The sequence below is a fragment of the Cynocephalus volans genome, chromosome 11, assembly GCF_027409185.1.
Source record: "Cynocephalus volans isolate mCynVol1 chromosome 11, mCynVol1.pri, whole genome shotgun sequence".
Lineage (NCBI taxonomy): Eukaryota > Metazoa > Chordata > Mammalia > Dermoptera > Cynocephalidae > Cynocephalus > Cynocephalus volans.
Genome location: NC_084470.1, coordinates 22,628,638 through 22,652,624, shown reverse-complemented (window position 1 = coordinate 22,652,624; position 23,987 = coordinate 22,628,638). Strand labels below are relative to the sequence as shown.

The 23,987-nt window shown below is 34.5% G+C and overlaps 1 protein-coding gene and 1 pseudogene across 1 annotated transcript in view; one reads left to right on the top strand and one right to left on the bottom strand.

Moving 5' to 3' along the window:
* STAG1 (STAG1 cohesin complex component) overlaps window positions 1–23,987 on the bottom strand; it is a 365,558-nt gene that overhangs the window by 135,235 nt on the left and 206,336 nt on the right. The window contains exons 8-9 of the mRNA XM_063115300.1: window positions 11,179–11,330; window positions 8,395–8,468 (exon numbers count right to left, since the gene is read on the bottom strand). Of these exons, the coding sequence (XP_062971370.1) occupies window positions 8,395–8,468; window positions 11,179–11,330 (226 nt within the window). The remainder of the gene's footprint in view (window positions 1–8,394; window positions 8,469–11,178; window positions 11,331–23,987) is intronic.
* LOC134391273 (small ribosomal subunit protein eS10-like) lies at window positions 5,509–6,002 on the top strand (annotated as a pseudogene).

The window sequence follows — 23,987 nt, the reverse complement described above, 5'->3', positions numbered from 1 at the left end:
ATTCCATACCAAGAGAAAATATCTTTCAAAAATGAATTTGAGGCAATGGTGGAATGAAGTGGTTGAAAAATTCTTTCCCAAAGAAACAACTAAAAAAGAAGAAAAGAATTAAAAGGACAGAAACAATCATTTCAGTTTTCTGGAAATCAATTTTTTAAAAAAATCAAGCAGCATTTATTCATAATAAGTTGCTAAACTTTAGAAAAAATCAGTGGAAGTCTATGGCATTCTGGCAAGGAACTAATTCCTTCGAACATCCTAAAATCCGGAGCAGTAGATCTGATAGAGTTGCTACGATTGGGGATGCCTGTGTAAAACCACCAGGGTGGATGCTGAGGGTGCTGATTTGATTGGAAGCCAGGTGCTAAATAACCACCCAGGGAAGATGTCAATAAAAAGAACAAACTTTACAGAAAATGAATGGGCAAAGACCAAAGCTCTGCTGAGGCATGTGAAGAAAAAGGAAAGTATGGCCAATATCCAGAAACTGAAATACTCAATAGGAATTATATCTGAGCTGGCCAAGTAGTTTACCCGATAAATTAAGCAGAGAAACATTTTAAAGCAGTTCTAATAAATATGATCAGAGGGGCCAACCCCGTGGCTCACTTGGGAGAGTGCAGTGCTGGGAGTGCAGCGGCGCTCCGGCCGCGGGTTCAGATCCTGTATAGGGATGGCTGGTGCGCTCACTGGCTGAGCGCAGTGCGGACGACGCTAAGCCAGGGGTTGCGATCCCCTTACCAGTCACAAAAAAAGACAAAAAAAAAAAAAAAGACAAAAAAAAAAAATATATATATATATATATATATATATGATCAGAGAATGAAAGGAAACTATATTTTAAAATTAAATGAGAACATGATGACAATGACTCAACCAACAGTGAATCATAATAAATAGAAACAACAAAAATAGGACCAAGTGCAAAGTACAATAATTGAAATAAAAAATTCATATGATCTCAACAGCATATTTAAGTCATCAGAAGAAATGTTGAACCTAAAGACAGGTAAATAGAAATTATGTATAAAAAAAAAAAAAATTAAAAAATGGAAAAAAAAAAAAAACAAAGAGAGCTCCAGAAACTTTGGGGAGAACACCAAGTATTCCAGTTATCTGCAAAAGGCATCCAAACAGAGGAGAGAGAGAAATGGGCCAAAAGTTTTTTTAAGAATTAAAAGCTAAAAACTTCTAAAATTGGATAAAAAACATTAACATACAAATCAAAGAAGCTTAACAAAACCTTAGTAGAATAAACACGAAGACGTCCACATCTAGATACATAATAGGCAAACTGGTGAAAGAAAAAAAAAAAATTGTGAAAGCTGAAAAGAATGACTCATAATGTACAATGGAAGAATAGGATTAATTACTGACATTAATCAGAAACAACAAAGTCCAGTAGGTGGTGGAATGATACTGAAAGTTGCAAAAAAGTCAACAAATAAAATTGTATACCAAGAATTCTACATGCTGCAAAACTATTTTTCAAAAATGAAGTTGATACAATGATGTTTCCAGATGAATAAAAACTGAGAAAATCTGTTTCTAGCAGACTTGTCTTACAAGAAACACAAACGGAAGGCCTTCAAACTGAAAGGAAATAGCTCTATATGATGACTAAAATCCAGAGGGGAAAAAAAGGAGTGATAAACATAATGTTAACAAGTAGGTAAATACAAAAAAAGTTACAAATATTTTTCTTCTCTTAATTTTGTTAAAAGAGATTAAAAATTGTAGACATTGATAATGGTAACACTGTACTGTTGGGTTAGTGACAAATGTAGATAAAATACACATGACAATAATAGTACAAAGAAAGGGCAAAAAAGTGAAGCAATGCTAGAGCAAAGATACTATTTTTTTGTGAAATTAGCTTATGTTAATGGATATAGTTTTTGAAAACTTATGATTATTGTTATGATTCAAAACTTATGATTGTAATCCTAACACAATTACATGATTGTTAGACTGAATAAAAAACGCAAGACCCAAGTACATGCTGTCTCTAAGAGAGATACTTCATATTCAAAGACACAAATAAGTTGAGAGTGAAAGGATAATAAAAAGATATACCATGCAAAGGGTAATCATAAGACAGCTAGAGAGGGTTTGTTATTAGAGAATACAGTCTTTCTGATAAATGCCACTAGAGAAGGGCATTTCATAACAATAGAAAGGTTTATAAATCAGGAAAGTATAACAGCAGAATATATTCTTTTTATATGCACATGGAATATTTTCCATTAATCATATGGTGGGCAAAAACAAGTTCCATTAAGTGTAAAATGACTGAAATCCCTCAAGGTATGTTTACTAATTTACTAATTTAATAATTCCACAATTTAATGAAATTAAATTAGAAATTAATATCAAGAGAGAAATCTAGAAAACCTCCAAATGCTTTAAAATTAAACAAAAGACTTAAAAATAACTCATGAGTCATAGAAGAAATAACAAATAAAATTAGATAATATTTTGTACAGAATGAAAAAAACAAAAAAATACACATATCAAAAGTCATGTTATGTCACTAAAGCAGCACTCTGAGGGAAATTTATAGCTTAAAGTAGGGATAAGAAAAGAAGAATATAAAATCAATAATGTAAGTTTACATCATAAGAAACTAAAAAGATGAGTAAATTAAAATCAAAGAAATTAGACAGAAGGAAACAAAGATTAAAGCAGAAATCAATGAAATTAAAAATAGAGAAAGTAAATGAAACTAAAAGTCCATTCTTTGAAAAGATCAACAAAACTGATAAACCTCTAGCTAGACTGACCAAGACAAAAAAGAGAAAAGACACAAATTACAAAATCAAGAAATGAATAAGGAGACATTACTACTAACCCTACAGAAATTAAAAGGATTATAAGAAAATAACATGAACAACATTATGCCATCAAATTTACAATTTGTATGAAACGGACAAATTGCCTGAAAAACACAAATCACCACATCTGACTCAATAAGAAATAGAAAATCTGGATAGATCTATAACAAGTAAATTGAATTAGTAATATAAAATCTTTACACACAAAAAAAGCCTGGGTTCAAAGGGCTTCCTTTGTGAATTCTACCAAATATATTAATACCAATCTCTCATAAACTCTTTCAGAAAACAGAGCAGAAGGGAACACTTCTCAGTGTATTCTATGAGGCTAGTATTCAGACTAATACTCTATTTATAAAAGTAGACACAAAAATCCTCAACCAAATGTTAGAAAACTGAATCAAGTAGCAGATGAAAAGGATTGTATATCATGCTCAAACAACCAATCATGATAAAAACACCCAACAAGTTACATTAGAAGGGAATTTCCTCATCCTACTAAAGGCATCTACACAAAACTTACATCTAATAATATCACACTTAATCTCTGTTCTCCTTAAGATCAGGAACAAAAGCAAAGATGTCCTCTCTTCCCATTTTTATTAAATATTGTACTGGAGATTCTAGCCAGTACAACAGGGGAAGGGGGAAGAAAATAAAGATATATAAACAGAAAGTATGAATTAAAACTGTCTTTATTCACAGATGACATGATCCTGTAGGTCGAAAATCCTCAAGAATCTACAACAAACAAAAACAAACCCAAAACCACTAGAATAAAATTATTTTGCAATTTTGCACAAATAAAAAAATAATCAATTGTATTTTTACATATTAGCAAGAAACAGTCCAAAACAAATTAAGAAAACAATCCCATTCGCAATAACATAAAAAGATAAAAACACTTAGAAATAAATTTAACCAAAGTAGTGTAAGATTTGTATACTAAAAATCATTAGAAATTTCTAAGTCAACACATATACAATCTATGTTTGTGGACTGAAAAATTCAGTATTAAGAGGACAATTCTCTACAAATTGGTCTATAGATTCATCACAATCCGTATCAAAATTTCAGAAGCTTTTGTGCAAAACTTGACAAGCTGATTCTAAAATTTATGTAGAAATGCAAAGGACTTATAATCAACAAAACAATTTTAAAAAAGAACAAAGTAGAAAGACTTACACTACCTAATTTAAAAAGCTTATTCTAAAGTTACTCAATTCAGGTGATATGGGTGTAAGGAGAGACAGATTAGAAAATCCAAAAATAGAATCTTGCATTTACGGCCAATTCATTTTCAAGCAAAGTGACAAGGCAATTCACCTGGGCACATTTAATGGTGCTTGGACAATTGAATATCTATACATAAAGAGAAGACTTACACCCTTACACTATGGTCTGAATGTTTGTCCCCTCCAAAGCTCATATGGAAGCTTGATCCCCAATGTGGCAGTGTTGAAAAGGCCGGGCTGAGGAGGCAACTGGGTCGTGAGGGCCCTGCCCTCTTGAAAGGATTAATCTATCAATGGGTTATCATAGGTGTGGACTGGTGGCTTTATAAGGTGTGAAGGTTAATACTACATGTCAACTTGGTTAGATGAAGGAATGCTGAGAAACCTAGTAAAGCAATCTTTTCAGGTGTGTCCATGAGGGTGTTTCCAGCAGAGATTAGTATGAGAGTCTGAGTGGCCTGGTTGGGAAAGACCCACCCTAAGTGTGGATGGGAACCATCCAATCTGCTGGGGGTCCAGAGAGAACAGAAGACAGAGGAAAGAGATGAAGCTCTCTCTCTCTCGATCCGCTGGAGCTGGGATACACTCTTCTCTCCTGTCTGTGGACATCAGAGCTCGAGACTCTTCAGCTTTTGGGTTCCAGAACTTACACCAAGGACACCATCAGCTTCCCTGGTTCTGAGGCCTTTGAACTTGGACAGAGCCACGCTACCGGCATCCAGTTTATAGATGGCCTATCGTGAGACTTTTCTTCATAGTCACGTGAGCTAATTCCCCTAATAAATCCCTCTCATATAATTATAACATGTCCTATTGATTCTGTCTCTCTGGAGAACCCTGAGTAATACATAAGGAAAGCATGTAAACGCACTCTTAGCCCTCGCTATGTGACTCCCTGTGTCTCCATGGGACTCTGCATAGAGTCCTCAACAAGAATCGTCCTTGACCAGATGGGACTGGGGGCTTCCCAGTCTCCAAAACTGTAACAAATAAATTTCATTTCTTTATAAATTACCCAGTTTTGGGTATTCTATTATAAGCAACAGAAAACAAATACATCTTATATCATACCATATACAAAAATTAACTTAAAAAACCGTTAAAGGATATTAAAAGAAAAAATAAAATGATTAAACTTCCAGAATAAAACACAGGAGAAACCTTTGGGTTAAGCAGTGTATTCATAGATATGACACCAAAAGTATGACTGTAGAAGAAAAATTAATAAATTAGACTTCATACATACAGAAAATGTCTACCTTTTAACCATTAAGAAAATCAAAAAGTCACCATTAAAAAAATAAAAAGCCACAGACTGAAAAAAAAATATTTTTGCAAATCATGCATCTGACAATGGATTTGTATCAAGGATAGAAAAAGTATTCCTCTAGCTTCCATTCCAGCCTCGGCCCCGGACCCTGCAGCTGCTGTAATGCTCAATGATGATGCCCAAGAAGAACCAGATTGCCATTTATGAACTCCTTTTTAAGGAGGGAGTGATGGTGGCCAAAGAAGATGTCTATATGCCAATGCACCCAGGGCTGGCAGACAAGAACGTACCCAACCTTCACATCATGAAGACCATGCAGTCTCTCAAGTCTCAAGGCTACATGAAGGAACAATTCGCCTGGAGACGTTTCTACTAGTACCTTACCAACGAGAGTATCCAGTATCTCTGTGACTACCTCCACCTGCCCCCTGAGATTGTGGCTGCCACCCTGCCCTGCAGCTACCCTGAGACTGGCAGGCCTCAGCCCAAAGGTCTGGAGGGTAAGCAACCTGTAAGACTCACAAGAGGGGAAGCCAACAGAGACACTTACAGAGTGCTGTGCCCCCTGGTGCTGACAAGAAAGGAGAGGCTGAGGCTGGGCCAGCAACCAAATTCCAGTTTAGAGGCAGATTTGGTCATGGAGGTTGTCGGCCACCTCAGTAATGTCAGAGGGGATTATTTTCTGTTGAATAAACTCGTAGCCAGAAAAACTTAGGGGAAAAAAAAGGAAAGGAAAGGAAAGGAAAAAGTACTCCTCTAAAACCCCTCTCAATAACTGTTAGAATAAATGGACAGAAAATCAGTCAGGACAGAAGATTTGAACAACACTATCAACCAATTTGACCTAATTGACAAAACACACTAACCAACAAAAGCAGAATACACATTCTTTCCGCAGCAAATAGAACATTTATGAAGATAGACCATATTGTGGGCCATGAAACAAATCTCAATAAATTTAAAAGCATTCAAATCATACAAAGTGTGTACTCTTACTACAAAAGAACTAAATTAGAAATCAATAGCAGAAAGATATTTTTAAAATTCTCAAATATTTACAAATTAAATACTACACTTTAAAAGAAACCAAACGTCAAGGAAAAAAATAAAAAGGGAAATTAGAAAGTATGTTGAAAGTAAATGAAAATGGAAACACAACATATCCAAATTTAGGGAACACAGCTAAAGCAGTGCTTAGAGAGAAATATATAGGAGTAAATTCCAATATTAGAAAAAATGAAAGGTCTCAAATCAAGGACCACAGGTTTCACCTGAGAAACTAAAAAGAGCAGAGGAAGTGAAACCCAAAGTAAGCAGAAGAGCAGAAATCAATGAAATAGAAAAGAAAAAAAAAAATAGAGAAACTCAATGTAACTAAAACATCATTAGAAAAATCTATAAAATTAATTAGCTCCAGACAGACTGAACAGAGAGAGAAGAGAGGAAGGAAAGGAGAGAAGAAAAGAGAGGTGAAATCACCAATATCATGAACAACTTTATGCCAACAGTTGTTGAATATAATTCAACAACTTAGATGAATGTTGTAAAGACTTAAACTACCATAGATTACTCAAGTAAAACACATAATATGAACAGCCCTATATCTACTAAAGAAAATTAAGTTGTAGTTAAAAACATTCCTACAGAGAAAACTCTGGGTCCCAATGGTAGAACTCATATCTGAAGAAGAAATAACACCAATTCTATTAAACTCTTCCAGAAAAGTAAAGACAACCAAATATATAGTAACTCAATCTACAAAGCCAGTATTACCCTGGTACCAAAAGCAGTCAGAGACATTCATTAAATCAAAAAGTAAGAGATACTTATCCCTCTTGAACACAGATGCAAAAATTCTTAGAAACTTCCTCAATCTGATAAAGAGCATGTATGAAAACTTACAGTTAACATACTTAATGGTGATAGACTTCAATTTTGCTTAGAGAAAGAAGCCAGACCAAAAAACAACAAAAATCAAAAGTACACATACAAAGGTACCTCAAAAAGTTCATGGAAAGATTCATGTTATGTTTTAATCCTATTTTTCCACCAACTTTTTGAAGAACCATGTGTAGTTTATGTAAGAAAGAGGATATAAAACTCCAATCAGACAACCCATGTGCAAAGTCAAGTCCTTGGTCTAATTTCAAAAGATCTTTATACATTTTGAGTTAAAATGTTTAAGTTCTGTTAAAATAAAATATCAAATTAATATATATGCCCTTACATAAATATATATCATTAATACATATTAATAATATACATTAATTGAATTATTTCTCTGCTTTAACTATCTCTATATTAATCGGCCAACTGCAATCTCAAATGTATCTGAAAATACTGCTTCTATTATCTGTGTCTATCTACTTATACATATCATATCTAATTAACAAAAGATAATAAATATATGTATACGATTCATTAATTCTATGTGAAATAAGCTCTTTTACAATGCAGTTAGTAGCTTAAAGGTTTTCAGACTTAGAAAGATAAACTAAACTCATATATGACAAAAATAGCTTGCTAACAGCAACTACTTTCATGTTTACTGGTGAAAAACAAAAGTGAACATGTGGTCACCACATTATCTGCATGGGTGCCCCCTTTTCTCTCTTGTTTTCTCCCATCTTCACAGAGGTATTTAAAAAAATAATACTGATTAATTTGACCATGAAACAAGGTAAGTACAACCGGGTAGGAAGTAGAGCATTTAATTTTTTCAAACGTGAAATTAATAATATCTTATTAAGGCCACATTAATTTAATGATCTTATTAATATTCTATCAGTACAAATACAAGTACATAAACTGCCTTCAACAGTGTATGTTCTAAACTTGGAAGTGAATGGCAGCAGTAGTGGAGGCAGTGGTACAATATTCTATTCAGTTATAGCATGACATTTACTTAGCATTTATAGCTGAAGTTGTTTTCCAGAAAACAAAACAAAACAGGAGTAATGATTAGTAGAGTTTTATAACTTTATAATTAGCCTGGGCTACAAATAAGCAATAATTATTTAAATTAAAAACCTAAATGATTTTTAAAATCCCTTACCGGTATCTATGAACAAATATACCCTTAAAAATAGAGTTCATCATATTTTCAATTTCATCCTGATTTTCTTGAAGCTGAAATGAAAAAACAATAAAAAATGTAAATTGAAATACTGATCATTTTATTTGGAATGTATAGTTTCAATTGTTTTTTAATTCCTGGTTATTCTCTTCCTGGGTAGTTATCAGTCCTTTTTCTCACTTGTTGTGTAACAGATGTCTGAAATTACCACTATAGGTGTGTGATTTCTAAAGGTTTACAGCATTGTTTTATTTATTATTTTATTTTATTTTGTCTTTTTCGTGACCGGTACTCAGCCAGTGAGTGCACCGGCCATTCCTTTATAGGATCCGAACCCTGGGCGGGAGCGTCGCTGCGCTCCCAGTGCCGCACTCTCCCGAGTGCGCCATGGGCTCGGCCCTACAGCATTGTTTTAGAGTCTCTCAATCTCTCTATGAACATACTACACAATGACTAACAAGGAGGGGTGCTGTGGCTAAGTATGGTCAGAATTCTATCTCAAAAATATCATCTGCTTTGGGAACAGTCCTCAATTTTTATACCTCTTCTGTCCAAACCAGGTCCTTGGCTTGCTTTTGCCTTCCTTGGTTAATGGATCATCTGTGATTAACATATTTGCCACTGTATAGGAAACTTTCTACTCCATCTAAAGTATCCAAATATTATTCTCCATCTGACTAGCTCATAACTGAAAGTAGGCTGATAAAATTTGAATGTTTGTCCTCCCAAAGCTCATGTTGAAATCTGATCCCCAATGTGGCAGTGTTGAGAGGTAGAGCCTAGTGGGAAGTGTTTGAGTCATACAGATGGATCCCTCATCAACAGATTAATGTCCTCCTTGGGGAGAGGGATGGTGAGTGAGCTCTCCCTCTATGAGTTCCCTGGAGAGCTGGTTGTTAAAAAGAGGATGGCACCTTCCCTCCCTCTCTACCTTCCTGTCTAGCCATGTAATCTCCTTGTACAGGTCGGCTGCCCTGCTGCTTTTTTTGCTAAAGCAGCCTGAGGCCCATGCCAGATATAGCTATTCCAGACTTGTGAGCCAAATAAATCTCTTTTCTTTATAAATTACCCAGTCACAGGTATTCTGTTATAGCAATAAAAAAATGGACTAATACATAGGCCAAGTTCCCAAAATAGGGAACATAATAGAAGATAGAATGCTGGCCACTAGTGGTGGAATGCAGCAACGAAATAAAATACTACAGCAAAGACGTAAATTTCTGGCAACACTACTGATCAAAGTTTATTTACCACTCAAAAATAACAAAAGCAATGATATAAAATTACATTCAAATTAGTATTTATTACTCTAATTTGTCCTGTAATTTGCTGTGTAGTAATATTCAGTGAAATACTTGCTTGTATTACACACATGAATGTGAAAATAAAATTCTTTAGACTTTTTTTTCCTTTGGCGGCTAGCAGGCACATAACACTGTACTCTAACCAACTCAGCTAACTGGCCAGTCAAGACTTAATCTTTTGCTGTATGTTTTGTTTCACGTTTTACTGAAATAAGTTTGAGAATACTTTTATAGTAAATCATCCAAATTACTGTAGCATACTGCAAATTCTAAGAGTTACTTTTGCTGCATTTATTATATAAAAACTAACTTATAAGAGGTATACATTTTAGTCAGCAGAACTTACTATACTCCATCTACAATATTTACTTCCATATTTCAAGTATGGTATGTATTATGGGTTAAACTGCATTCCTCTAAAATTTATATGTTGAAGTGCTAACTCCTGTGACCTTATTTGGCAATAGGGTTGTGGCAGATGTAATTCATTAAGATGGGGCCATACTGGAGTAGGGTGAGCTCCTAATCTAATATGACCAGTGTCCTTATGAAAAAGATAAATTTGGAGACACACACGCACACAAACACGGGAGAATGTCATGTGAAGGTTGGTTTTGCTGCCACAATTCAAGAAACTACCAGAAACTATGAGAGAAAACTGGAATAGATCCTTCCTCAAGCCTTCAGAGGCAGCATGGCCTTGCCAACACCTTGATTTTGGACTTCTAACTTCAAAAACCATGAGACAATAAATTCCTTTTGTTCAAGCCTTTCTGTTTGTGGTCCTTTTTTTTTTAACAACAGCCCTATTAAATAATACAGTATGGGTAATAATTTAATCACAACATTGTTGCTTTTTTATTGCTTGTTATAACCCATTATTCATCGTTCATATGCAATTCCTTGGCAGCAATGTGATATTACTTTTTTTTTCAAGTTAAAAGATAGACTAATACGGCAGCTCTAAAGTTTTATTTCCTACTGTACAAACAAAAATGTTTCCTACTAAAAACCCAGTTTAAAATCATATTTTCAACACATATGTGAAAATGTCATTGTAAAGCTGGGACCAATCTTATTCTTAGGAATGCCTTACACATCAGCTAGTATGTAGTCTTTGGCTTTCTCTTGGAAATACAGCTTTGCTGGCCCCCAGCTTTGACTTTAGCATTTATCATGTTTTCAGAGCCCATAACCTGATAACTCCTCTGAGTTGCCCAATTCCCAGAACACTTCCTTACAAAAGCAGGGTTGTTCTGATTTCCTTCTGCCATCAGATAGCACTTAACACAATAACTGGTGAACATTCCAGTTTCATTTGAAAACTATGAGATCAAGTAATCTAATTAAAAATAAATTTTAAAAATATACGCAAACCTTTTTACACAGAAAAAAAATTACTATATTTAATACACATTTACAGTACATAAGAACATCAGTTACCATGAAACAAACTTACCTCTTTGCGTTTCTGAAGTAGTAACTCCAACCTTTCATTGGCTCTCTTCCCAATCATTTTGTTTCTCTCAGCTTCATATTGTCTCTGTGTATTATCCTGATGAATACTGAGGTTTAAGGCAACATTCACCAGAGCAGTCATGAGCTTCATGGCTATGAAATAAAGGAATATTGTAATATTCACCTATTAATCAAACCTTCATCCATAAGACTACAAATTTATAAAGCAAATGGATGAAGAAAGGAAACTTCAATTTCTGTTTTATAATCAAGGCATATCTTAATTTTTTTTACAAAAGGTAATTAATTTAGAGAAATAAACTCATCTTCTTAGTTTGCCACTTAATTTTCTCTACCTCTATAGAGAATAGCTTGGCTTGTTAATACTGCCCACTTAAAAACTGCCTCATCCTCACTATCAGAAGGAAGAATTTAAGTAGTATCTTCAACAATTCCTTTCTCTTTCTCCCAAATACATATATCTTAGTGAGGGCATACTAATCAAGCCTAGATCCCTCCTCTGACCACATCTGTGTATATAAATGCGTCCTTAATACCTTTACTTAGATGTATCAAAGGTGTCTTAAACGTATAGAATCAATTCATGATTTTTACTCCCAAAGATGGTCCTCTCCCTGATCCTCACCTCAATGAGTTGCACAACGTCCACCCCCTGAAAAACACACTGATCCTATCAAACTCATTTAGTTTCTTGCAAATGTATTCTGTGAATTTCTAACCAATCTATCCTCCCCAGTCACAGCATTAATGTACTTTCAAATGTTCACTTGTATTTGTAAATCCTATTAAATATTTTCAAATTTATATTTCATGTCCTCTGACAAACAGGTATGACACAAACCTCAAACTTTCAGTTGTCTATTCATATTTATTTTCATTATTGAGATAGTGAGAGTATAGGAAATACTGCACAAGAGAGCTTGTGCTGGTAAATAATTTCCCTTTTGTTCCTTTTAGTTTATTCACCTGCAAATGTGAATATTCAGTTATATAAATGAACTGTTCAGTGCTTTAAAACAGATTCACTCATCTGCAAATATATCTATAACTAAAAACATGCATGCATTTCTTTTAAAATTTCACTATTTCACTTTAATTACATATGTAAACATACATACATAATGCTGTACTTGTATATCTACTCATCTATCTACACACATACCCACTTTGTTATTCTGAAACTCTTATCTACATTTTGGCCAGCTCTATGTTAATAGTGAATGATGCTGCCCTTAAACCAAAATATAAGATAAAAAATGCTTAAAACAAATGTATTTAAGTTAGTGACCATTTAGAAATGCATTTAATGAAAATGTTTCTTTTCCTGAGATACAGTGTCTCAAATGGTAAACTGAGAAAAAAATCTTGTGTTTCAAAATACAGTACAAGATAGTGATTTCACGGTGTTTTATGCATTTTCAGTACTAGAATCTGACTATACTGTGAATGTTAACAAGTTCTTTTTAAAATTAATCTGTATAAGAAAGGAGAATAGTTCAAAGATGAGAGAGATCTGGGGCATTCAAATGGCCCCAGTCAGGGATAACACCAGCTTATCAGAGCTTGTTGTGAGTATACAAAGTGATAGCCAATGAAGCTTAATCCACTATATTCTTTTAGATCTCAAAAGCAAAATGACTTGAAGATCTAGGAGTTGGGAAGCATTAAAATTAATGCCAACTCTGACTAGAATTCACCAGTGGAAGCTGAGGTGCAGCTTTTCTTCAATTTAATGACTTTTGCTTTCGGATATATACTCCTCGTGAACCCAGATCCCAAACGCCAACTGTCGTTATATAATAACCCTTCTCATAGAACAGATACACAAACAACAAAATAACCAACATACTAAAACCAACAAGAAAATGCAAAATGATCCAAAAAATATTAGATATATCGGTATTTACTCTCTGAGGTAAAATATTTCTAAACCTGTAAAATTGAGACTTCACTGAAATTTTCAGTTCACTGACCAACACATTAACAATAAACAGCTACTGAAGACAGACCTCTAATTAATGAAATAGATACAACATGGGGATTATGTTTTACTAATTCCACTGAAAAAGACTGATTTCTGCATAGAGTGAATACTTATTAAATTTTACTGGTAGTGCTAATAGAACCATTTTATAAATTAATTATCCTGTAGGAATTCAGCCTTGATACTGTGATGTGGGCTTTGAAGTGGCTTCTTCTTGTCTACCAATTATGTCAAGATGAATATTTCATTTAGCTTTCGTATTTTAATGCTGGCTATAGAAAGGTGAACATGTTCAAGTACGGTGCTACTTAAGAGTGTGGTCTGCAAATAGGTGCTGACCACAAACGGTTTCTTAAAAGTTCATTTTAAGTACAAAATTGAAAGTGTTTAAAATTTTTTATAGCAATCTGATAGCAAATTTATGTTTGTTGAATCTAATAGTAAGATGACACTAAAATATATTTCATTTTTCTTGAAATTAATTTTATTGCATTTTACAAAAGTACTAGGTTGTGAAAGACTGTTAATTAAAAAACTGGTCTTTCACTTCAGAGTTCAAGAAGCACCTATTTAGTGCTCCCCCTTCATCTACTGATTCATCATATACTGAGCACTGTTCTAGGCACCAGAGATATAAAAGTGAACAAAGAACAGACCCTTGTGATTTTTACATTCTAGTGAGGAGGAGACAACAAAGAGAAAATATACAAAAAAAAAAAGGCAGTTAACAGTAAATGTTATACAGAAAAATAAAGTAAGAAGGTTAGAAAGTGAAGGGTGCTATTTTAGATGGTGGATCAGGAAGGCCTGGCATTTGAACATAAAGGGAATGAGCATGTGATTGATTACATGGCAGAATAGTGTTCCAGGGAGAGGGACAAAAAGGGCAAAGGTTATGGGGTAAATTGTTATGAGGAGGGCACTCATAAAAGAGCAAGCTGTTTAGTGTGGCTGGAGCACAGAGGTAGGCAGAGGCAGCAGATGGAGTTCAGAAGAAAGTAATAGGCCAGGTTAGGACTCTGGAATTAAACTGAAGTGGGGTAAGACTGACTGGAGAACCTGGAGTAATGAGAAACAGTCTGATTTACACCTTAAACTGCTGTGTGAAGACTACAGAAGAATAAAAATAGAAAAAGACCAAATAGTGGAGGAGAGCTAAAAACATTTTTTTCCAAAGTTTACAATGATGATTCTCAACTTTTTGACCTTCAGCTAATCAGTGAAGTGATACTGGCTTGGATTAAGGTGGTAGCAATAGGTATATAGAAATGGTAACATATGAGGTATATTTTAAAGGTAGAGTTGAAATAATTCGTTAGGTTATAATGAAGGAAATGAGAGAAACAGAAAAGGCAAGGGTAGAAAGGTTTTTGCATATTAGGTATCTAAGTGGAGATGCCTAGTAGATACATATTTTAAAGTCATTATCAAAGACGTTGGTACTTACAGCCATAAAATTGGATGGCACATTCATCCAATGGATAATTATTCAGCCATTAGAAAAAATGAGGCATGATTTGTGTGTTGTTAGGAAAATCTTGTGAACATATTTGCTGATTTAAAAAAAAAGCAAGATGCCTGACTATATATTATGCTATCAATTGTATAAAAAGAAAGAACATTATTTATTTTATGTGTCAGTTACTCTTCTAAGCCCTTTAAACATACTTATTCTTTTATACCTCACAAGTATATAAAATAAGTACTTTTATTTTTATTCCCTTTTTATGTAAGAGAAAATTCAGCTACAGGTCAGCTAAGAGACTTGCTGGTTACACAGCCAGTAACTGGCAGAGACAGAATTTGATTACAGGCAGTCTTGCTCCACAGTCCAATCTTTTAACCAGTATACCATACTGCCTCTCATTGAATATGTATATGCATAAAATATCTTTAGAAAGATATGTAAGGAACTGGCAACTCTGATTGCCTTCAGGGAAAAGAATTTGATGGCTGAGGGCCAGGGGTGGAAGAATGACATTTCACCATGTAACATTTCTTACTTTGAATTTTAAATCTTGTGACTATATTACCTATCACACTCACTCTTTTTTAATAAAAATAATTAAACCATGGGAAATTGGTTTTCACTTTATTAACTAAGGAGTGAATAAAGACAGAAAAGGAAAAAGGTCTGAAGATTGAGTCCCAAGATAATTCAATATTTACAGCTTAGTTTTCTTTTCTTTTTTTTTTTTCTTTTAATTTTATTTTGTCGATATACATTGTGGCTGATTATTGCTCCCCATCACCAAAACCTCCCTCCCTCCTCCTCCCCCCCAACAATGTCCTTTCTGTTTGCTTGTCGTATCAACTTCAAGTAATTGTGGTTGTTATATCTTCTTCCCCCCCCCCTCGGTTTTGTGTGTGTGTGTGTGAATTTATATATTAATTTTTAGCTCCCACCAATAAGTGAGAACATGTCGTATTTCTCTTTCTGTGCCTGACTTGTTTCACTTAATATAATTCTCTCGAGGTCCATCCATGTTGTTGCAAATGGCAGTATTTCATTCGTTTTTATATTACAGCTTAGTTTTCTAAGACCCATTAGGACCACATGGTACTCCAGAAAACAAGTGAAGACACTGATCCAAAAAGGAGGGAGCTGTGTCTTTCCAGAGAAAGAAAGATGACAACTGGGAGCTGCCCACTGATTTGGGCAATAAGAAGGTGATTGCTGACCTCCACAAGAACAGAGGCAGTGAAGTGGTGGAGACAGAAATCTGACTGGAACAGGTTTAAAGAGAATAAAAAGAGACTGAGTGAAGACAGTGAATATAAGTAATTTTTTGAGATCTGCTGCAACAAAAAGGAGAGAAATAGGACTAGCCAGAGGGGCATGAGGGAACAAGAGAGGGTATGATGGTTAGACTTATGTGCCAAGGCTTAGCTAGACTACTGTGGCCAGTTATCTAATTAAACACTAATCCAGGTGTTAACTTGAAGGTATTTTGTAGATATGGTTAATATCTACAATCAGTTGACTTTAAGAAAAGAAGATTACCCTCAATATTGTGAGTGAATCTCATCTAATCAGTTCAAAGCATAAGAGCAAAAACAGATTCCCAGAGAAGAAATTTCTGCCTCAAGTTTACAGCATAAAATACTGAGCTTCCAGCCTGTCCTGCAGATCTCAGACTGAAGACTGGACAACTACTGCTTGACTTTCCAGCTTGATGGACTGCCCTACAGATTTCAATTTTTCCAGCTATCACAACCACATTGAGCCAATTCACTGAAATAAATGTGTGTGTGTGTGAGATGTAAGTATGTGTATCTCCTATTGGCTCTGTTTCTCTGGGAATCCAGACTGATGTAAAGGGTTTCTAAAATGTGAGATGTTATAGCATATTAGTATAATGGTAAGAATTATCAGGGGTCTGGCCTGTTGGCTCAGTTGGTTAGACTGCAGCCTTGTAACATTATGGTCACGGGTTCAGTTCCCCAACCATCCAGCCACCAAAAAAGTAAAAGAATAATATAATAAAAGGGGGAAACTGAAGTCAGGGGAAAATGAACAACTTGAAGAGCAAAGTTCTTGAGCGGGTAAATGGGGATTGGATTCACAGTATAGGATCTTCCTTAGACAGAGGGCACTGTAATAAGAGAAAAGGCAGAATATATGGGTACAGCTACAGCTAGCTAGCTCGCTAGGTTTAATCCTTGAAGGATTCTCTTCTGACTCTATTAAAGAAGCAAGATAATCAAGTGTGAATAGAGGATAGGAGATGTTATAGGTTTGAGGAGAAGATATATAAAATAATATTGTGAGGAAGTGGGAATAACCCTAGAATGGAATACAGTAATAGGATTGCTAGGCAGCATTAAAGGTTCACTGACAGCAAAATGTAAAGCCCAGCCATTATGGTTATGTATTTTTCTTCAACCACTTTTAGCTGCTGTGGTGCAGGTATGCAGCAAGTGATGACATAGGGTTTTCTTAGTGAGAATGATGGAGGAAGAAAGAGGTAAAGAAGTTGAAAGCATAAAGGATGTGATTATAATAAAGGATGATAGAATCTAAGCTGGGAAAGTGGACTCATTGAGGACATGCAGGGTGTCAAGAACATTACAAATATAGTATCAAAGTACTTAATGAACCAATAGAAAAAAGCAATACGAAGTGTGAACATAAAAGAAAAACACTGGAACAAAAGGAGTGTTATCAGCAAATAGGATGTCTGAAATTAAGATTGTGGCCACAGACCATTTTAAAATACAGCCAACAATTTGCATTTATGTCTCTCTAAACATAAAATTAAAAACTAGAAAACTATATTTCCAAAAACCACTACTGTATACCCTAAAAATGTTAAATAGGACAAATAAGATTTTGAGAGTGATGATTATGCTACCTTAGTTTTGCAAAGCTTATTTTATTTATTTATTATGAATATTCATGAGATACAAAGCCAACTGTCACCCGTCATGCCCACATGAAGGCCAGATTCATACTGGCAGCATACCCATTACCAGAAATTGCATTTGTACCCTGTGTCACCCACCCAATTATCCCCAACCTTCTCCCCCTCTCCTTCCCCCCCACTCCACTTTGTAGTCCAAGGAATGGTCTCTCCCTCAGCAAGACCAATGCATTACTGTGGTCTTTATTTCCTTCCCTCTTTCTCTCTTAGCTCCAACATATGAGTGAGCATATATGGGATTTATCCCTCTGTGCTTTGCTTATTTCACTCACATAAGTTTCTCAAGGTTCATCCATGTTGTTGCAAATGGGAGTATTTCATTCTTTTTTATGGCAGAGTAGTATTCCATGGTGTATATTTACCACAGTTTCCTTATCCAATTGTCCATTGTTGGACATTTAGGTTGGTTCCATGTCTTGGCTATTGTAAACAGAGCTGCAATGAACATGGGAGTGCAAGTATCCCTTCAACATGATGATTTCCATTCCTCTGGGTATATACCCAGAAGAGGGATTGCTGGATTGTATAGAAGATCTAGCTGCAGTTGTCTGAGAAACCTCCATACTGTTTTCCACAGTGGTTGTACTAATTTACAGTCTCACCAACAGTGTAGGAGTGTTCCCTAATCTCCACGCCCTTACCAGCATTTGTTATTCACTGTCTTTTTGATTATAGCCAGTCTAACTGGGGTGAGGTGGTATCTCAATGTAGTTTTAATTTGCATTCCCCTGATGACTAGTGATGTTGAGCATTTTTTCATGTATCTGTTGGCCATTTGTATGTCTTCCTTTGAAAAATGTCTATTCAGCTCTTTTGTACATTTTTTGATTGGGTTATTTGTTTTTTACTGTATAATTGCTTGAGTTCTACGTATATTCTGGATATTAATCCCATGTCGGATGCATAGTTAGCAAAAATTTTCTGTAGGTTGTTTCACTCTCTTGATTGTTTTCCTTTGCTGTGCAGAAGCTTTTTAGTTTGATATAGTCATATAGTCCCATTTGTTTTTTTTTTTCTTTTGCTTTTGTTATGTTAAACCACCTTGGGTCCTATTCTAGAATCTGTGGTCATAGAATGAGCCCCTAGTGCCACGCAGTTTTGCTGGGCACACTTTGGCGGGTCAGAACCCATGGGCTGGCGCTCCCCTCTGGGTCCAAGGTGTGTGGGGGGCCGCCTCTAGCTGCGCAGTTCTGCCACTGCTGGGCTCACCTCCACAAAGCTTATTTTTAAAAACGGGAAGCTTATTGCAAGCTTCCAGTTCCCAAATTATGAAGATTTAACTAATCCCTTTATCTCTTAAAATCCCAAGCAAAATGAGGAGAAAAAAAATTTCATCCTCAAGTAATCCAGAAAATATATGCAACCCCAAACCACAATATGTGAATATATGAATGTGGACATCAGGATGATGAGTAGGGAACATTCAAATCAACCCACAGCGAAGAAAAAGCATGATAACCATATCTATAAGAAAAAAAGCTATTTAGCTCTGTAGAACCCAGAAGCACTCAGGAATTAGAAGTACTAAGTAAATTCCATAGAAGATGAAGTGAGGTATGGTCTGAAAATGAGTATTACCTCAAAGTCTGTACAATAAGCAATTAAATGTCCAAATCTCCACTCCAACATAAATAGCCAGGCAATTCCTCTATTACATACCCATCTTGAAAGTCCAGACATTTATTCCCTGAAGAAAGTAAAGCAGAGATCTGAAGTCATCAGCATATGAGTGTGAAGTACAGAGTGCTGTGAGTGCTTTCTCACTCTACCCAATTCCAAAATGGCCAGACACCAGCCAAGCTTAAGTAGAGTGGAAGATTCTTCTGCAAAGAAGCTGAATTTCTCCAGAGAAAATAATTATCAATACCAACATCTGAGGGTCTACAATGAAAATATTAGTTGACCACCAGACTACCCTACAGTGATACTCTCCAATCTGAAAGCCACAGCCATTGCCTCACCATGACTGACTGCCAGAAAGACAGACACACACATACCTCTAGCAATCAACTCACTCTCAAAAATGATTAGAGAGCTAAGAAACAGATTGAGGAAATTTTCCAATATAAAAAACAATGATTCAAGCAGAGAACCAGGAAAAAAAAAAAAAAAGAGGTTAGGGCTGGGAGCAGAAGAAAACTTCAGAGAAATAATTAACATCATCAAAGAGATACAAGAAGATACCGCATCTACAAAACATGGAATGTTAAAAAATAAAGACTCCGAGAATGAGAAAGAACTCTTAGAAACTTAAAATGACAGTCAAAATTAAGTTCAATAAGGTTGAGGAAATAAAACAACAGTGAACAGAAAGACTAAGAAATAGAACACAGAAGAGAAATAATAAGAAACTCAAGATTAACTTGAGATTAACATCTAACCAAGAGGTGTTCAAAAAAGAGTGCCCAGCAAAATGAACAGGAAAAAACATACACACCAAGGTACATCACCATGAAGTTTCAGAACACCAAGAACAAAGAGAAAAATCTACAAGCTTCCAAAGACAAGAAACAGGATCAGAATAAGAAGTCTAAATAGCACTGGACTTCTGAACAGCAACACTGGAAGCTAGAGACAAATTCTGAAGAAAATAATTTTCAGTGATGAAATCTATATTGGGTCAGACTATTAAACATGAAGATACAAAATACTTTTCAGGCATACAAAGCCTCAAATATATACTTCCTCAATAAGCTATCAGATAATATGCTATACGAAAAGGAGAGAATAAATTAAAGGGCTATCTGTTAGCTCGGTTGGTTAGAGTGTGGTGTTATAACACCAAGGTCAAGGCTTTAGATCCCCCTATAGGATGGCCAACAAAGAAAGAAAACCAAAAAAATTAAGAAAGAAAGAAAAAAAGAGATGACAGGGTATATTAGTCTGTTTTGTGCTGCTATAACAGAAAGACCTGAGACTGGGTAATTTATAAAGAACAGAGGTTTATTTGGCTTACGATTCTAGGACAGATGCATCTGGCAGGGCCTCAGGCTGGTTCTACTCATGGCGGAAAGTAGCAGGTACAATCAGATCACATGGAAAGAAGAAGCAAGAGAAAGAAAGAAGGTGCCAGGGTCCTATAAAGAACCAGCTCTCACAGGAATTAATAGAGCGAGATCTGTCAGAACCTCCAATCCCTAGAGAGAGAGCATTAATCCATTCATGAGGGATCCACCCCCATGACTCAAACAGCTTCCAGCACTGCCATATTGGGGATCAGATTTTCACATGAGTTTTGGTGGGGACAACACATCCATACTCTATATCAAAGGGGATCAAGAAAAAAAAAGACAAAGAATCCAAATGATGGTAGACAAGTCAAATAAATAAGATGTCTAAATTTTAAAAAACGAGGCATGATTTTAAAAACATAGAAACATGCATGCTACAAATTGATTAGAACATTTGCTTAAAAATAGAACAAAAAAAACTCAGAAATATGCATATGAGAAAAAAACTTGAAGAAAACATCAATATGTTACAGAAGGCGAAGCAATGAGGTAGTTGATTATGGCTAATTTTTATTTTTGTGTTTTTCTCTTTTTCTGAGTTCTCTATAAGTAGTATATTGATTTAATATGTATAGAAAATGTTTAAATGTACAATATGGAAATAATAATTTTTAAAAAACTACAAAATGTTTCAAGTTCTTTGCCCTCTTTAGAACAAAATCAAATGAGCTTTGCTTTTCTCTATATCATAATTATAATATCAATTACCGAGTAACTTGTGTATGTTAAATATTTAACATGAATTATTTCATTTAAAATTCACAATACTACTATGAGATGGGACTATTAGTGTCAATACTGTATGGATGAAAAAGTGGGAAACAGAAGTAACTTGTCCAAGGTCACCAAGTTAATACAAGATATGTAATACCTGTAAAGTGATTTTAAAAATCATAGTTTCTTTACAAAAACTGGCTACCCCCCAAAAAGCTAATTTTCAGACCTGATGATAGAAAGTAAAAGAGAGAAATTTAAGAAAATGATAGTTCTTTAGTTAGAAAAATTTTTAAATTACGGTAGACCGATATTCACAGATTCAAAAAGGTAATTACTTTAAAAGTTATACTCTATTTTATGAATACAGTGATATGATATAGTGGTATTTGCAGATGTGGCCAACTATTGGGCATTAATTCTATGAGAACACCAGGAGTCTACTACATACAAACCCTAGAAAACTGAATAAAGGTATTAGATCTGGAGGAGGGGTGAGAAAGACAAAAGTGATAAAGTAAAATAACACAATGTTTTGTAAAAGTACAAAGCAATAAAAAGGTAAGAATCTGGAAGAATTAATAAAAAAGAATATAAGAAAAATAAATATAAAGACAAAAAGTAGGACAGATTATTTATACTCTATGGTGTATTCTTTGATAATGCCAGAGTGCCCTAAATTTTCAGATCCTAACCACAGAAACCAGAAATAACCAGTCTGGTTAAGAGTTATAAAATACTTACTGAATTTAAAAAATAGAATTTTGGTCCTGAGAGGCAAAAGATAAGTAAAATGAAAATGCATGCAGTTGGGTTTCAGCAGTTTTTGAAAGTTTGTTTATTTTTGATTTTCCCGTTTGCCATGTCTATTACTACTAAATAGAGTAGGTACTCAAATTCTGAGTAAAAACATGAATAAAAAAAACGCTGGCATAAACATTATTAGCCCTTCTTGTCATTACAGAATAACAGCAACATACTAATACCAGGCACTGTTCAGAGTTCTCCTTATCTTGTTTAATAAGATGTAGTTATCATTATCTTTCCCACTTTGCATATGAAGAAAGTGAGACCAGATAAGTTGAGGACTTGACCAAAGTTACCCAACTAGTAAAAGGCATAGAGGGATATGAATCTAGACAATCTGGCTCCAGAGCACATTCTATAAACCACTATGTCAAATGGTTTCAGCAACTAAAAGCCAAAGAAGAGACCTCAATTGTCCAATGTAAAATGATTTTCAGCGTATGATTAAAGAACAAAGCAATTTCGTATGCCATATCTTTCCTCAGAGGAAAAGTCTAGTGATGCTGACTTTGTAAGAAATGTTAATCAATAACGAACCATTTGTCAAATATAAAATCAACCCTACGTCAACATAATAATGTTAAACAATAAGGTATAAAGAAATGTTTGCTCCTTCAAGAGTCTGAGAATGACTTATTGTTAAACACTGGGGAAGACTGTACTCATATGATGATCTTGATCACATTTTCTAATTTTTCCTGAGTTCATTTTAGAAAAAGAATAGAATCAATCACTATGCCATTATTAGTACAAAGTTTGTATTATTAATCCCCTCTCCCTTGTTTTTTTTAAGCATCTTTACCTTAAAAGTGAGAGGTAGCCAGTATTTATCTACCTGTAACACCATAGAAAATTATGTAGGTAAAAAAATAATAAAAATAAAAAAGGTAATCAGTATTATTCATCCAGGAAATTACCATCAAAAATTTCAAGTTAACAACTTGAAAACTATTGGTATACATTTTAAAAGCAAAGGCCTAAAAATAAGATAACCATAATTGTGAAAAACAGATCCTTTGAGAGTAAAATTATCTTCATAATACCAAACAACAAAGTGGTAAAACGGAATCCTATTTTTGACCTTGAAAAAAATTATTTTCTCATAAAATATAAAAATTTCAGCAAATCAGGGAAAACAATGTTCCCAGTCTCAGGCTATAAACCCACTAGAATAATTATGGCAAAATATTTCTTTTATAAGTTAAATTCACAAACTACGTTCTAATATATCCAACTGAGATAGATATTTAGAACAGAAATAAAGGTACTTAATTCTGAAGATTAATAGTTAATGAAACTGTACTGTAATGTGATGCTGCTTTACTAAAATGGGTCAAATAAATAGGATAGTATGTTTTAAAATTCCAATTAAGAGAAAAACAAGGAAAATATAATATAAAATGTAACTGCTAACAGTCTGTTTCAATTTAACGTTAAAAAGCATTCCAAAAAGAGTTTACCTCCAATGGAAAAATGAGAATTCTTATTCTTATAAATGTGGAGTAAACAGACCTGAAGAACTATAGAATAATAAAAAAAAAACTTTTAATAAAAATGTAGTTAAAAGTATACAATTAATGCAATGCATAAACACTGACAATAGGGACACATTTAATTCATAACAAGAAAATGGGATATTTAGAAAACAGATTAAACTAGTGATAAGACCACTCTGATGACTTATAAAGCTCTGGAACTCATCATATCTGTACCCTACAAGATAACTAACCTGATTGTCTCTCTTCTCAGCTAAGATATAAGCAATGTCAAGGAGCATTTTATTCCAAAGCCGATAATCATATCTGGCCATAACTGCCTTGCAACTGTCCATGCACATAGTCTTTGAAGC